We start from the raw sequence: 16,545 nt of genomic DNA, 5'->3' as shown, positions 1-16,545 counted from the left end.
TATGTAGCTTCCAAGAAACTGGTATTAAGAAGTCTAATTAAGATACTTATTTACTTATTCTTAAAAATACGACATAAATACTAAGATCTTAGAAAACCCTCCACAAAACAAATCTTCTGAGAAAAGTTGTTATCTAATTTTCCTTTGGGGAATATTTCTAAAATTGTTTGGGGATGTTTTGAGGGGTTAACACCCATTTGCTTTACAGGTCCTACTTTTTTTTTCAACCGAACCTGGAAAATATTTTAAAACGACAAAGCCCAAATTGTGTTAAAATTGTGTCAAAAATTATCCACGTGACGTAATAAAATGAGGGAGATGAGAGAAGAAGTGGGAAAGAAAACCCCCTAAAAAAGAGATGGATAATCCCTCATTTTTATTACGTCACATGGATCATTTTTGACACAATTTTAACACAATTTGGGCTGTGTCTTTTAAAACTTTTTTGTTTATAGGTGGGAATTAGCTCTGTGCCTGTTTCTTGCTTGGTTTATTGTCTACTCTGCTCTCTGGAAAGGAATCAAATCTTTTGGAAAGGTACATCCTTGTTAAACTTTTGTGTTATTATACCAACACAAAAAAAACTATCAGATTCAAAAAACTAATGTTTTTTCTCTTTTCTTTTGCTAATTTGAAGAATTAAATAGGGATTTAAACTAATTACATGTAACTGAAAGTACAAAAAACTTTAATCTTTTCTTCTAATGTTTTACATGTTGGCGGTGCTATATTTTGAAACTATATTGTCTTCACAAAGTGATCATAATCATTATATTGTCTATCCATACGGCGTTACGTTCAAAATTGATAATTCAAGAAAAATTTTTATGAACAAAATCTGATGGAAAATATTTTAGATAACCTTTAAATGCCAAATGTTGTAGATATCTAGTTGAACTTATAACACTTGAATCTACTTTAAAATCATGCAATAATTTTCATTTAAACACGAAAAAGAAGGTTTTATGGTTGTTTTCCTCAAATTGGTTAGCGAAAATAGATAAGATAATACCTATCCCTATTATAAGATAACTTAAAAATAAAGGGGTTGGGGGGGGGGGAGGGGGTTAAGTGTTAAATCTTTTATTAGGATAGGTTATAAACCATTTTTTTAAGGTGCATACTTGAAAAATGCTTTCATTTTTAATTTAGAAGATTTTAAAAAAAGTTTTGGAAGATTTTTCTGACGATTCATTTCTTTTTTATTAGCTGGTGTACTTCACCGCCCTGTTCCCGTACCTGATCCTGATAATTCTGCTGGCCAGAGCTGTCACTCTACCTGGATACATGGATGGTATCCAGTTCTACCTCACACCAAAGTGGGAGAGACTAAAGGATATTCAGGTAAAAAATGTTTCAAAATTGAAAAAAAACAAACAATTGACAAATCATTGATTTTTCTTAATCTGAGAAAAAATCTTTATTCATAGGAAATTCTTTTTTTGGAGGTATAGAAATTTACATTTACATCCTTCTACTATTACCAAGGAAAATCATTAAAGTATATCTCTAAAAACAAGTAGTTTTGGTTAATGAAAAAAAGTAAAAAGCAAATTATTTTCCTTGGGTACTTTTCCCCTTAAAAATGATGTGTTACCTTTTCTTCACCTTTACCAAAAGTCTTATTTTAAACAAAATTGAATTTAAGAAAAATATCCTATTTAAAAATGCCCGACTATTTTTTCTTTTAAAACAATATATTTTGTATTTTGGACTTTCCTTATGACGCAAATGAGAAAATTTAAAAATTTCAACTTTTGTTTTTGATAAAAATACATATTTTATTAACAACATCAACGTTCTTTCACACCTTGCTCATAAATAACAAGAACAATGCAGAAGAATGCAGGGTTCTTAAGGTATTAGACAATGGACTGTAATGTAATTTAGTTTACAACCCCCAATGACCATAAACAAAGTTTCCTCTTGTGTAGTTTAAATTGATTGAAAAGTTTTGAACCAACTAATTCAAATTCTTGACAAATATCTAAATAATTTGAGCCAACAATTAAGAAAAAAAAGGTTATAAAACTTTGGGTGCCTGAAATTCGTGGTCCGATGTTCCCTTCGTTTCTCAGAAGAGTATGACATGCGGACAAAAAAACCCTAGTTATATAATAGCTACACTGCTAATATACAATATTTATCCTTCAGTAAATCTTAAAAATGTATTAGAAGCATTTTTTGCATCATAAAATTTCACAAGAAATTTGTTGTCAATATATTAAAAGTACATTTGCAAATATTTCTTCTTACTGTAAATATTCATAATGTTGATACTTTTTCATTAACATATTTAAACAAAATTTAATTCAATAAAGTACATTAGATTTTATAAGGTTACATAATTTTTAATAAACTAATTTATTAGTCCTCCTTGACAGGGAGAAAGGAAACATTTTAATACACTAGTCCCCAAAGTCTTATAATAACGATTGATTTGTTCACGTAGTTGAACTTTAGATACCTGCCTTCATGAAGCATGTAAAATGTTTAACCCCAAATTATCTTAGAATAATATATAAAGTTCGCAGAATTTTAAATTTGTATAATAATTTCATTCTCTATAAACTTTGTTAAAATATTGCTTTTTTGAATCGAACTATTGTTTGTTAACATATAAAAAATATTTAAGGTTTGGGCCGATGCTAGTATCCAGATTTTCTTTTCTCTGGGCGTGACATGGGGTGGTATGGTGACACTGGCGAGCTATAACAAGTTCAGGAATAATGTCTACAGGTAACTTTCATTAATCTACACCTCTATCCCACTCGATCCAAAATACACTAAATATCATAAATTCTTAGTTAATTTGAAATTTATAGATCTGATTACAGATAGCTGACTCTTTGATTATGCGACCATGATCCAGAAGTCCTAGTAAAAGGTTGTGTTTGTTAATCGCCGATACAATACCTCTTTAATTACTACTAATGACACGTACCTGCCATACCAGCAACAGTATAAATGTAGTTAGCTTGATTAGTTATACTGTGATTTAAGCCTACCTTAAACCCTTCCGACAACCAGCAATCCGTATATTCTTTTTGAAACCGAATCCCTGCCAATCAATTCAATTTAAAATTATTTACGATAAACAAAATTAAAACTTCTTAATATTGAAAGTATTGGTTGGAAAGTATGGATACTTTTGGTTTAAAACAGCAAATAAAAGTACCCAAAGTTTAAAGCAAATGATCATGAATAAGGAAACTAAACTAAAACTTTTTGTACAATTTTAATTTACAAACCATTGCCCCCGTCTTCCCTGAGATGGGTTTTTGAAAGATGAATGCCACGTTTTTTTAATTCGCCAAATTTAAGCAGAGTATACAACTATTTATTTAATTATTTCGCTTTTGTTAGTACGGCCCTCGTAGAAGAAAAACAAATTACCTTCAATCCATTTTTGCTGCATATTAATTAATGCATCATTTTAGAGCTGTATTAGACATTATACAAATGGCTTAAATAATAATTTTAAAATTTTGAATTCTTAAGTTGAAATTCTATCGTCTTCGTTCAACCAATCAATGTCTAAAAATGTCGAAAAAACGCGGCATTTTATCTTTCAAATTGTAATTTTTTAGGGACGCTGTACTAGTCGGTGTTGGCAACTGCTTGACCAGCTTTTTCGCGGGTTTTGTCATCTTTGGCATTATTGGATTCATGGCACATGAACTTGGAGTCAAGGTGGAAGAAGTTGCTGACGAAGGTATGTAAACAAATGATTTGATGGTTCTAGAGGTAATTTATTAACAAGGATGACAACATCAAAACAAGCTTACCTCTGAAACGGTAAGACAATACTTGTATAGTGTCAGAACTGAATTACCAGAATATAAATGTATATCAGTTGAAACAAATTGTAAGTAAATTTGATGAAAAACTGCTTAAATACAGGATACTGTTTACGGACATACATTTTTAGATCTTGATTATAGAGATGCTTCGCTTATAACAGTGTACTTTTGTCTTAACCTCTTTTCGAGGAAGCTTTGTGTTTATCAAGTGCAAAATTAATTCCTTACCATTAACCAAGAATTAAGCGCAAATGTCGTCTTTTTTGACTTTCCTTCATAAAGTGACGCAGCATGGATTGTTTATATGCGCCCACGTTTTTCACTTTTGAATGAGATATGAGAGTGTGAAGATTTCGGAGAACAAAATTGGGCCTATCATTGGTCTCATTGAGTGTGAACGACCCTAGTATATCAGGGATTTGAAACCATAAGAGCTTCAGGTAGAATTTGTTAATTTGACTAAGAAGAATGGTGTATAGGACGATTATATGTAGTTTTAAAAAAAGGCTTTAGCCAGCTAAGCATGAAACTTAATTATGTTTAATATATGTTTTAGTAATTTTTATGTGCCTTATTGTTGCATTTAACAATGATTTATTAAACCAAATAATTTTCCTTTAAAGCCAAAGTTTCCAAAGATTCTTTAACCATAAGAAAAGAAAAAGATTTTTTTTAGTGCTCAAAGTTTTAAGATAACGAATAATATTTTATTCTGTTTATTAATTGATCTTGTAATTTCAGGTCTTTGAAATAATTTCATCAATAAATCTATATTCAAACCTGCTGTTGAAACTTGATGGTTCCTGGTATTGGGGGTTTGTATGTTCGCCAACTGATCTCGTGAACCTCCCGCTAATTCGGAAGTCCAAGCTCAACCAAAGTGTCATGGTTGAGACAATTTCAAAGGACTTGAAGTTTAGGCGTTAGCAAATTTCAAAGTATCTGATGAATAGGCGTTAGCATTCATCAAGAGATCAATAGCATCTAGATTATTGATGCAAAAAAGAAAGAGCTGCACAAGCAATTTCAAAGTGTTGAAGTTTGGAGGAGCTGCACAAGCAATTTCAAATGATTGGAGTTTGAAGGAGCTGCACAAGCGAATTTCAAAGAAGTGAAGGTTGAAGTTTAGGCATTAGCAAATTTCAAATAACCTGATGGTTGAAGGCGCTGCACAAGCAATTTCAAATGGTTCTGAAGAATAGACATTGACAATTTTTCTGTGAAATAATTACCTAGTGAATCAATATGGTGCTCACTAAAAAGCAGAAAATTGAGCGAGCTATCGCTATTGGCAATGAAAGGCTAGAAGTGTTTGACGAACAGATAAAAGTGTTTTATGAAAATCTAAAAGCCTGCCAAAGTTTTAGTGCATGTGAAAATGTGAATTTAAAATCAATTCGTGACATTTTTAGTGAGGTCAAGGACCAATCTGACCTAATAAAAAGTCTAAAACCTGCCGTGGATACTAGTGAGCTGCGCGAGTTCAAGCGTGATTTGGATGAAGCTAGTGAGCAGAAAACTGTTGCAGATAAAGTTTATGCGTCGTTGGAGCAGTGTACAAAAATTCTGTACTGGCTTGACAATGATTCAGACGACGCGAGGTCAAGCACTGTCGCCAGGAACCTCGACGTCATTGAGAAGGTGAAGATGGACATGGGAGTGCTTAAAATTTCCATGGAGTTGCGCCAAGAAGTACGTGATATGTACCGAAGGCTTAGAGAGATGGAACGTCGTTCATCTAACCTGGATGAGAGTGGGACACCTGCCATGCTCTCCAGAAGTATGTCTGCCGTGGATATTCGGAGTTCCAACCCGCAGTATGGGCGCTGGGACAACAGTTTGTTGCCGTCGTTCGACGGTACTGACACGGATTACCCAAACTTTAAACAGGTCTTTAAGGATCTATGCTCTGGTTATGGATTTGCTGACCAGAGGTTAAGTCTGATGTTGTGTATGGAGAAGGTGATAACCAACCCGGAACTACGCAAGCAAGTGTCAGCGATTAGAGATCATAATGAACAATGGGCGTTTCTTGATCAGATGTTTTTATCAAACACTCGCCGGTTCATGAGGATTTTAACTAAGTTGAACAAGATGAAACCTGTGGATAAACCTGTGGACGTGGTTAGCGCAATTGCTACCTTCAAGAGCATGATGCAGGAGGTAGAAGCCATCGTTGGTTCTGCAGCTAAGGATTACAATCACCTAACTCTTATTCATATTTTTAAAGACAAGTGCCCTGAAAATTTGAGAGACAAAATTATGATGGAGCTAGGTAGCATGAACCAACCAAACATCCAGAAGATTGTAGAACTGCTGGAGAGGACCAGGGGTGCCATGTTGGCCGGTGATATGTCCTACGACAATGGCGCCGGCAAGAGAAATCGTGATAGAGCTGCCGCCGCGCAAGTGTCTGGCCGCAGTGACAATGAGAATGGAAAGGCTGGAAAGGACAAGGCTTCCAAGTGGAACAGTGCATGTCCTGTTGAAAATTGCGAGGATAAACATCCTATTTTCCGTTGTCCCACATTTAAGAAGATGGATGTTGTTGACCGAAAAAAAGTTGTCCAGCAGAATAAGTTGTGTGAACTCTGCTTGTGTGATGGTCATGCTGCTGACAATTGTAATAAATCGGATAAGCTTGGTGTCTGTGGCACCAATAATTGCGACGGTTATCATAGTCGTATGTTGCATGAGGCTAGTGCTAGTGTGAATACAGTCTACAAATCAAGTTCTGCGCCTAGCACCTGTACCTTCCTGCTGCAAATAGTTCCAGTTGTAGCACCTGGCGGCGGCGCCTGCCATGCCGCCGTCATGTTTGATACTGGTGCGAGTCTACCACTTATATCTGAGAAGATGTCCCACAAGTTGAAGCTGAAATCTACCGGCAGTTATACAAACATTTCTGTTGCTGACGGTAGTGAATCATCCTGCCGCAATGTGGTGTTCTATCTGAAGGACAGGGATGGTAACTTGAGAGAATTTGAGGCAGCTGTTATGCCTAACCTCGGAGGTGGCAACGAGATGCGCTCGGTCCATCCGGAAACCGCCGCCAAAATATTTAAGATGCCGCCAGAAAGATTTACATATATTAGTGGAGGCTTAGATATCATCATTGGAAATACACATCCTGACGTGTTTCCATCAACCTACCAGAAAGTGGGCCAGTCTATGTTGTGGCGAACCATTTTTGGTAGCGGTTTTATCTGTACAAGTGCTGACTATGGAGCTGGTCAGCAGAAATCTGCATATAAAGCTGCCGTAGCGGTGGATAATGAACCGGTTGGTACTACCGTAGCTGTTGATAATGAACCGGTTGGTACTGCCGTAGTTATTGATAATGAGCCGGTTGGTACTGCCGTAGCTGTTGATAATGAGCCGGTTGGGTCTGCCGTAGCTGCTATTGATAATGATGTTAGTTGTGCTGCAGTTATTCCTGATGATATTGGTAACGTTACTGTAGCCGTTGAGGATATTGTTACGGCGGGTATTGAGCCGCTGAATGATTCGGTTCCAGCCGGACAAGAGCCGACGGGAGTTTCGGTTCCGGCTGGACAAGAGCCGATCAGAGTTTTGGTTCCGGCTGGACAAGAGCCGATCAGAGTTTTGGTTCCAGCTGGACAAGAGCCGACGGGAGTTTCGGTTCCAGCTGGGCAAGAGCCAATAGGAAATTCGGTTCTGGCCGGACAAGAGCCGACGGGAGTTTCGGTTCCGGCCGGACAAAAGCCGGTAGATGATTCTAAGTTTTGTGACAGTCACACTTTTATTACTTGCCCTGGTGCTGTCATGAATCAAGAATCGACCTGGCTGCTGCCAAGCTGGCCGCCCGACACAGGGTAAAGGGCCTGCAATATGGCGGGTGTTGCCGCCAGAAAGTTATTGAAAGTCTACCAACACACATATCTAATCTACAACATAAACTATTTATGTGAAAATGATCTTTAAAGAAAAAATATTACAAGTTATATATTAAGCTTGTGAAGGGAACCTAAAAAGGTTCTGCAAAGAAAGTATTCATTATTCAACTAATTTTATTGTTCATATTTAAGCACAAAAATTCTACAAAATTGTTTAGACTTTTAAAGCAGATTTTAAAAGATTTCGTTTCTTTAAGTATGATTTGAAAAGCAAAAGTTTGTGTGTATTAACTACCAAATGATTTTGCAGATTTTTTTTAGATTGAGAAAAATAGATTTTAAGAATTATTTTTCGAGGTATTTTTTTCATGGTTCACGGTTGCTTAAAAAATGTTATTTCTCAGATTCTCGTATGAGATAATGCATTAAAGTAAAGAACACAACATGTAAAATTATTATGATAATGTTTAAAATATTTCTTATTATTATTTTAAAAAGATTATCGCAAAAAATCAAGATATTTGTTTTAATTTGTAAGCAAATAAAGTTTTTTCTTTCACTCCGGAGGCAAGGATTCCTAATAATCCACGCGTAAAGATTTTTCTTCATTCCGAGAGCAGAGATTCGTAGTAATATATGTACCTAGCAATTTCGGACAGGGCAATTTTAAACCTTGAGAAGTATTTTATAGCAATTATTTTCCTAGGTACATATATTTTCGTTCATGTTTAAACATAAACTCTATTTCTATGAGATAAGCATTTATAATAATGAACACGATGTATGATATTATTAAAATATTGATTATTATTTATATGAATATCACAGAATTAATTTAAGATAAACTATGCATATTTTAAATTAACCTTTCCTTCATTTTTATCGCAGATATTAAAATAAAAGCGGTTATTAAAAATTATGATTAATAATTGATTCTTATTTTATGGAAATTGATTTTTTTTTAGTAAAAAGCCACATTTTTCATATGCCTATTTTTATGCCTAAAATAAGAATCAAATGAAATGCGACTAATTTTTATTCTATTTCATATACTCAAATTTAATTTTATTGAGTTTAATTTCTTTTCAAAAGTACCATTCATTAAAAACTTACCTGAAAAGTTTACCAAAAAGGAATAAATGTGTCGAGGTTGCGTGATTCGATATTTATTCTAAGAAAAAAAATCAAGTATTTTTTAGCAGATTTTTTTTGAATTATATATGAATTTCAATCAAGTAAAACATTTTTATTCAGATCAAGGAATGATTGAAAATTCATATTTAAAGTCTCATATTCTTTTACAAAGAAAAATTGGTATTTTTTTTCATAATTTCAATGAAAATTCTAACGAAGATATTATTATTTTGCTATTCTTTAAGTATTAAAAAGTTTTATTGTTGATTAAGATATTACAGTTCTTATTCATTAAGTTTGAAAAACTTTCTGCCCAAGGATTTTGAAACATTTTTTCTTACTACTCTTTTTGATGCTTAACAAATTTAGTTTTAAGTACCTATAAATCTTAATTTTCTTGTCTAAGATTTATTTCGTTTTATTTTTTACCATTATTGTTTACATTTACATTTCAACCTGATTTCGTAGGTACTTATTGATTTATTAATAATGATTTATTACCTATTGATTATGAAATGATTATTATTTAGTATAAGTTGTTATATTTACAACATCATGATTAATAGGATTATCCATTTTAGGATTGTGTATGTGATATTGTGATTGTCATGTGCATGGAATGTTGTATGGTACAAACCAATCCCCATCCTTCTATCCTAAAATGTGAGGTATTATGAGTCCTAGTGAGGAGTATAATATTGTGTATGCATTTCACGGGGTTTCATTTAGTTAGGAGCAAAATTGTCACGTTTTCGGGATGTGGCCATTCTCATGTGATTATGGTGAGTTGAGTTTAGTGAGAAATGTTGCTAGTGCTCAGCGCAAAAAAAACCTTGAATCTCGTTAAGGAAGTTAATTTGACTTTCAAACGGGGGGTGTGTCTTAACCTCTTTTCGAGGAAGCTTTGTGTTTATCAAGTGCAAAATTAATTCCTTACCATTAACCAAGAATTAAGCGCAAATGTCGTCTTTTTTGACTTTCCTTCATAAAGTGACGCAGCATGGATTGTTTATATGCGCCCACGTTTTTCACTTTTGAATGAGATATGAGAGTGTGAAGATTTCGGAGAACAAAATTGGGCCTATCATTGGTCTCATTGAGTGTGAACGACCCTAGTATATCAGGGATTTGAAACCATAAGAGCTTCAGGTAGAATTTGTTAATTTGACTAAGAAGAATGGTGTATAGGACGATTATATGTAGTTTTAAAAAAAGGCTTTAGCCAGCTAAGCATGAAACTTAATTATGTTTAATATATGTTTTAGTAATTTTTATGTGCCTTATTGTTGCATTTAACAATGATTTATTAAACCAAATAATTTTCCTTTAAAGCCAAAGTTTCCAAAGATTCTTTAACCATAAGAAAAGAAAAAGATTTTTTTTAGTGCTCAAAGTTTTAAGATAACGAATAATATTTTATTCTGTTTATTAATTGATCTTGTAATTTCAGGTCTTTGAAATAATTTCATCAATAAATCTATATTCAAACCTGCTGTTGAAACTTGATGGTTCCTGGTATTGGGGGTTTGTATGTTCGCCAACTGATCTCGTGAACCTCCCGCTAATTCGGAAGTCCAAGCTCAACCAAAGTGTCATGGTTGAGACAACTTTGTTGTCCTAGGAATCAGTATTTTAAAAATCAGATCAATCGGATAATCTTATCACATAAAATTTTTTTTGTTAAAAAAGTTAAAAATCAACATGTTTAAAATGGACGCACTGACATTCTATTAACGATTACAGAGATGTTACGATTTCTTAATCGTAACTATTAAAATTTGGAATCGATAGGACAATTCTAACCTGTTTAGATTAATGAAAAGAGCTAACTGTCCGTGACGTAAGGACGGACCGACACTAATCATAGAAAAACTTCGCTTGTAAAAAATAATAAATGAATAAGAATGATTATTTTGGACCTTTTTGGTATGTTGACTTTTAAAGAAATTATATACTGGATCAAGGAAAGCATCAATTCTCGGACATTATAGTATATAATGCATAAACATCATACTGTTGTTTGTGTTGTTATAATAATTCAGGTTCTGATGATTTGATAATTTTATTAAAGATAGGAAATTTTTCTCTTTTACTTATTTATTATATTAGGAGTAATTTTTTGTATAAGATTCTTATTAGTTTTTATTACATATTAAGTTACACTCTTAAATATTTTGTAAAGTTACATAATTACATTGTATTTCAAGTTTAATAGTAAAGCATTATAATGCATTACTTTATATTAAAGTGTTTTTTTCTCTAAAATTTTCAAATTGTACTTTGAGTTTACAACATTTAATTTAGATTGTTTATTGTTAATTTAAGTAGGATTTCTTCTGCCCAGGGATCTAGAGAGACAATGGCTGATGAATTAATGTATATTCCCAATGACGATACACTATATTACACGTCTGTAGATACAATTATTGGTTGAAACGTTTGAACACTCAATTTAATTAACCAACCAATGAAAATTTAGTTCCCAAAGTTGTTAAGCTAACGAAAAAGGAAACGTTGTCATAAAACTTCGGGGACTAGTGTATTGTGTAATAAACAGCCCATGTTCCCCTCTCTTCATGCTTTTGCCGCTTTAGTTTACACTAATTTGATCAAGTTCCCAACTTCCTAGGCATTTTGAAACGGAGAAGAAAAGAATGTTTTGTCCAAATATTTATTTTAAATAAACAATAACAAGGATGACAACATCCACAAAAGCGAAGCACTGAAACGGTAGGACAAATGGACATTAACACTTGTATAGAGTCAGAACTGAATAATTAGAATAGAAATGTATAAGAGTCGAAGCAAAATTGTAAGTAAATTTGTTGAAAACTGCTTGATACAGGATAATGTTTATGGACATACTTACATTTTTAGGACTTGATTACAGAGTTGCTTCGCTTAAAAAGCTATCCGTCTAGAACGGACGAACCGACCCTAATTATAGAAAAGCTTTACTTTTAAAAACGCAGAGGAACAGTAAATAAAGGATTATCTAACTTCCATCTATTACGGCATAAAAGTATACATGATATTTTATATACTAAAGTAACAGGATGTATGTATTTCTGCTAAGATCTCTCAAACGACTGCACCGATTGTTTTACTATCATCTGGAAAGTTTATTATTGGTCTATTTGTAGTAGAGATACAGCAACCCCTTAGGAGAAAAAAACTTTAAACTTTTGGGGTATATAATGGGATCTAATACTATTAAAAGAAGCAAATTTTACAGTACTTTTCATGTAAAATATATTTGTTCCTGTATAAAATTTCTTTTTTGAGTGTATCAAATAAAAAATTTATAGGATACATTTTTATCTTTACTTTCTCTTTCAAATATTTTCTAAAAATTAAATACACAAGGACATTTATGTAACAAACAATTTTTAAATAACTAGTTTTCTCATATACAGTAATAATATGGTTAGAAAAACTAAAGAAATATCTTATGATATATTTGAATATTTAGAACTGGCTTTGCCCCTAGATTCTAGGGGCTCTGTACTAGAAGATTGAGGAAGCCATCCCCCCCCCCCCCCCCGAGAGCTATGCAAAGCTTCGAAAAATGGAGGACCCATTCGGTGTTGTGGTTAGCAAGACGAAAAATAATATCTTAGTGCAATGGGAAGTTTAATTGAATACAAAAATAGTTATTTCTCGCATCGTATTATAAACAGCTTTCTGCGGATACAAATGGTGTTAAAAAAATAACCGATCGCTCACAATTTGAACCACCATAAGTACTTCAAATCTTGGAGATAGACCCCATAATGTTTAGAGTTTTTGATGGGGCATGTAAAGACCTTTCTTTAGACACCTTAACAAAGTTTCTAACTCAATCTATGCCAATTTGACATAAAAAAGACATTCCCATCCAACTTTGAGGGATGACGGCTCTGTCTAGTTCTTGATGATTGCCAGGTCTTTCTTTTTGATGCCAAATTGGCTAAGATTGTGTTAGAAACCTTATTAAGGTGTCTAGAGAAAGGTTTTTACATGCCCCATCTAAAACTCCAAACATTATGGGGTCTATCTCCAAGATTTTAAGTATTTATGGTGGTTCAAATTGTGAGCGATTGGTTTTTAAAAAGACAAGTTTGTAATAAAATATGAACTTTCGGCGTAAGGCAAATTTCTCTTCAAGGGCTAGGTCTTAAGCTCTAGGGCTCTGGAAGGGTGAGTAGATTCAAAATTCAATATGTTTTCTCATTGTCATTGCTTGGGTATGAATTGTAGTATTTTTTATTAGATTTGGACCAAAACTCTAAGGTTTATATTGAAAAAAGTGAAGCGATTGGTTTTTATTTTAACACCCTTTAGAATGTACAATTATGAGATTTAAACCAGTTTTCTTAGCCCCGAGGTGCCGAAGGCACGGGCTAGAAAACTGGTTTTAATCTTATGATTGTACATTTTTATATTCGTAGAAAGCTGGATATAATACGATGCTAGACATAGCTTTTTCGTATGGATGAGAACCGGTTCGAATAAATACGAGAATGTAACATCAATCTGTCACTTATGGAAGTACGGACATAGGATAGTTAAAGAGGAGCTTCGCCACAGAACATTTATATAAGGCATACAAATGCAAATATTAGCAAAGAAAATGGATTAATTTCTGTGACATTGAATTTTTTTCAGGCACGAAATTTTTCAAGTCAACTGTACGATTAGGTAATTGGGCAGCTATACTTGTGTCAAAACTCTATACATCAAATTAATATGGAAGACTTTTTATGAAATTATTTTATTTTATGAATTTGATATTCATATTAAAAGTATGTATTATAGTGTTTAGATGATATATATTTCTATCATTAGCGGCTACGCCCCTAGAAACCTCTAGAGAAATTGAAGGTGGTGGGGTAAAAAATACTTTTTTTATATTATTTCTATGGTTGATTTAACTTTAAAGGGTGGAGATACCCTCGCCCAAAACCTTATAAACCTTCCCTGTACCTATAAGAAGTTTTACTGTAAAAAAAGAACCATATCGAATTAGCAGTTTTCAAGATCCTTCACTACAGACAAAAATAGCTTACTTCTTTATACAGTGTGTTTTTTTTATGAGAATCTTTTTGAAAGCAATTTTACCCCACTTATAGTTATCAGAATTTAATGATTAATGGCTTATTTTCTTCGTTTTTTATAACCATTTATAAAACATCAAAAAAATATTTCAGTTTTTATTAAAAAGGTACAGTAAAATCAAAAATTCCAAACTTAGGTGTCAACATCTAAAAAAAGGTTTTAGCGCATTTTTCTTAAGCTCAAATCTTCTACCCTTTGCAAGATTTTCAGTAGTCTACTTTGGGGGGCCAGTACTCCCTCCCTGGTTGAGATATGGCCTTCAAACTTTGAAATGTTCTAGCACATGTCCCCAAAAGTATATGTATAAATTTTTAACTCTGTATCTCAACTTTGAAGCGTTTTGCAGCCATTCTTGCATAGGGTAGAAGATTTAAGCATGAGAAAAATGCGCTAAAACCATTTTTAGATATTGACACCTAAGTTTGGAATTTTTGATTTTACTGTACTTTTTAAATAAAAACTGAAATATTTTTTTGATGTTCTATAAATGGTTATAAAAAGCAAAGAAAATAAGCAAATAATCATTAAATTCTGATAACTATAAGTGGGGTGAAATTGTTTTCAAAAAGTTCTTATAAAAAAAACACACTGTATATTAGGATTTATAGAATAATAGAAAAAAATGTGGACTTTTTTGTCCCTTCCATGTTTGTACAAATATCATCCCTATAATGATATCACAAACAATAGAATTTTTATTTTGCTTTTCTGGATTGTTTCATTCTTGTTAATAAACAATTTGCAAAGTCTAGTAAAGAAAAAGTTAATAGTGAAAGTGGCCTCTATTATCATAAAATTGCCGACAATTTATAATCAGGGATACAGTGATATATAAATGGAAGATTGCATAATCTTACCAACACCTAGTCAATATGATTATGCATTTGGTTGTCTATAAATTTGGGGTATAGAATGGATTAAAGATTAGTTTTATATCATTTGTCATATCCATCCCTGAGTTAGTATAAAATATTTGCAATTATAATTATATTTATTGATATAACAAGGGAAAACTACTTTAATTTCTATCATGGCCCCATTTAAGGTTTAGGATAATATGAGTTGTGTATACACTATATACCCAGGCAGAAAGGGGAAAAGGGGCTGTTTATTACATCAGTCCCCAAACTTACTTAAAAACGTTTTCTTATTAATTGGATCTACAACTTTGGGGACTTTTTTTTAATTTAGATTGTTTAAGTTGAGTGTCCAAACGTTTCAAACACTAATTATAATCTACGGAAAAGGTAATTTTGTGTATTATCATTGGGCATGTACATAAATTTATCAGCCAATGGCATAACCTTTAAGATTTCTGCTATATACCTATTCTCCAAACAAGTGTACTTAGTATCAAAATATTCGTACCTATTATTCAAATGGGTAAACTGATCACTTAATTAATTGTAACTATATTAGAAGGCAATATTTATGATTAAAGTTGTAAATGTGTAAATGGAAGTACCTTCCCTCCACAAAAATAGTTACAAACCTTCCCAGAACCTATGAGATGGTACCCTGTAACGAAGAACAGTGTCTTTTCAGTGGTTAATGAGATTAGACATCCTGTTACTTTATTTTTAGGACACATTATGATCATATTTGAATATCATGTAAATATTTAAAACCAAAAAACCAAGTAAAATCTGGTATTTCAACTAAAACAAACTTCCACTAATTACTAAATATTAAATGCAAATAAAGTTATATAATTAATTACTTTCTCTTAGTAAATCTTGATCATAATTTAAGTAATTAAGTAAATATTTGTTATAAAACATTAAATCTTATCCTATTCTTCATCAAAGTAGTTTTGTTTGTTTGCTCTTATCCGATTAAGCTGTTCACATTAAAAAGCTTTACTTAGGTCCAAGGATGATTTAAAGCAGTTTTAATTTCAATTTTTTGGATAGTTTTATGCTATTCCATTCCCTTTCATTTACAGAACCTGTGGATAGGGTAGCAGTCTCAATATATATAGAATTTAATGAATTTTTAAAGCTTGAAGACTGTGGTTCGGTTTGTTTGAATTGCTTCCATATTGCTTCTTATTGCCAGGCCAAAACCCACCCTCTGCTCTCCACAACCTATCGTGGTCGTGAAAATCTTAGCCTACTTTCTGAAACAATCTCTGATTTTAAAAAAATTAGATTTAATGAAATGTTCTTTTTTACATTTGGATATCCTTGAAAACCTAATAACTATTTTCTCCAAGAACCTTATATTAAATATAATTAGTTACAAAACATATTTTCTTCATTTGTATTTTTCCACCTAATGATTGGATTATTATTAAGTAGAAGTTGTTAGGCCTCTTATTCCCAAAACTTTGTAATTTCTTTAGAAAAAAAACTCTCTTATACTCATAATGTTATAGAAATGAAGTGGGTAATAGTTATTTCTTTCATCGTATTATAAACCGGTTTCTGCGGATATATAATGTACAGTTATAAGATTAAAACAAGTTTTTTTAGCCCCGAGGTGCCGAAAGCATGGGCTAAAAAATTGTTTTAATCTTATGATTGTACATTTTTATATTCGTAGAAAGCTGGATATAATACGATGCTATACATAGTTTTTTCGTATGGATGAGAACCGGTTCCTATCCACCGGATTCGAATGAATACGAGAAAAATAAGTCTTCATTAATCCTT

The 16,545-nt window shown here is 32.6% G+C and overlaps 1 protein-coding gene across 3 annotated transcripts in view; it reads left to right on the top strand.

Moving 5' to 3' along the window:
* The window catches only part of LOC145334686 (sodium- and chloride-dependent glycine transporter 1-like), a 73,941-nt gene that overhangs the window by 47,647 nt on the left and 9,749 nt on the right, over positions 1 to 16,545 (top strand). For all 3 annotated transcript variants that reach the window (XM_080180256.1, XM_080180255.1, XM_080180254.1), the window contains 4 exons: positions 456 to 537; positions 1,210 to 1,344; positions 2,636 to 2,739; positions 3,591 to 3,715. In XM_080180256.1, coding sequence (XP_080036382.1) covers positions 456 to 537; positions 1,210 to 1,344; positions 2,636 to 2,739; positions 3,591 to 3,715 — 446 coding nt within the window. The remainder of the gene's footprint in view (positions 1 to 455; positions 538 to 1,209; positions 1,345 to 2,635; positions 2,740 to 3,590; positions 3,716 to 16,545) is intronic.

The sequence above is a fragment of the Acartia tonsa genome, chromosome 12 (assembly GCF_053477335.1).
Source record: "Acartia tonsa isolate MP-2025a chromosome 12, ASM5347733v1, whole genome shotgun sequence".
Taxonomy (NCBI): Eukaryota; Metazoa; Arthropoda; class Copepoda; order Calanoida; family Acartiidae; genus Acartia; species Acartia tonsa.
The sequence above is the reverse complement of the archived record's forward strand: the minus strand, read 5'-3'. Positions and strand labels throughout refer to the sequence as shown.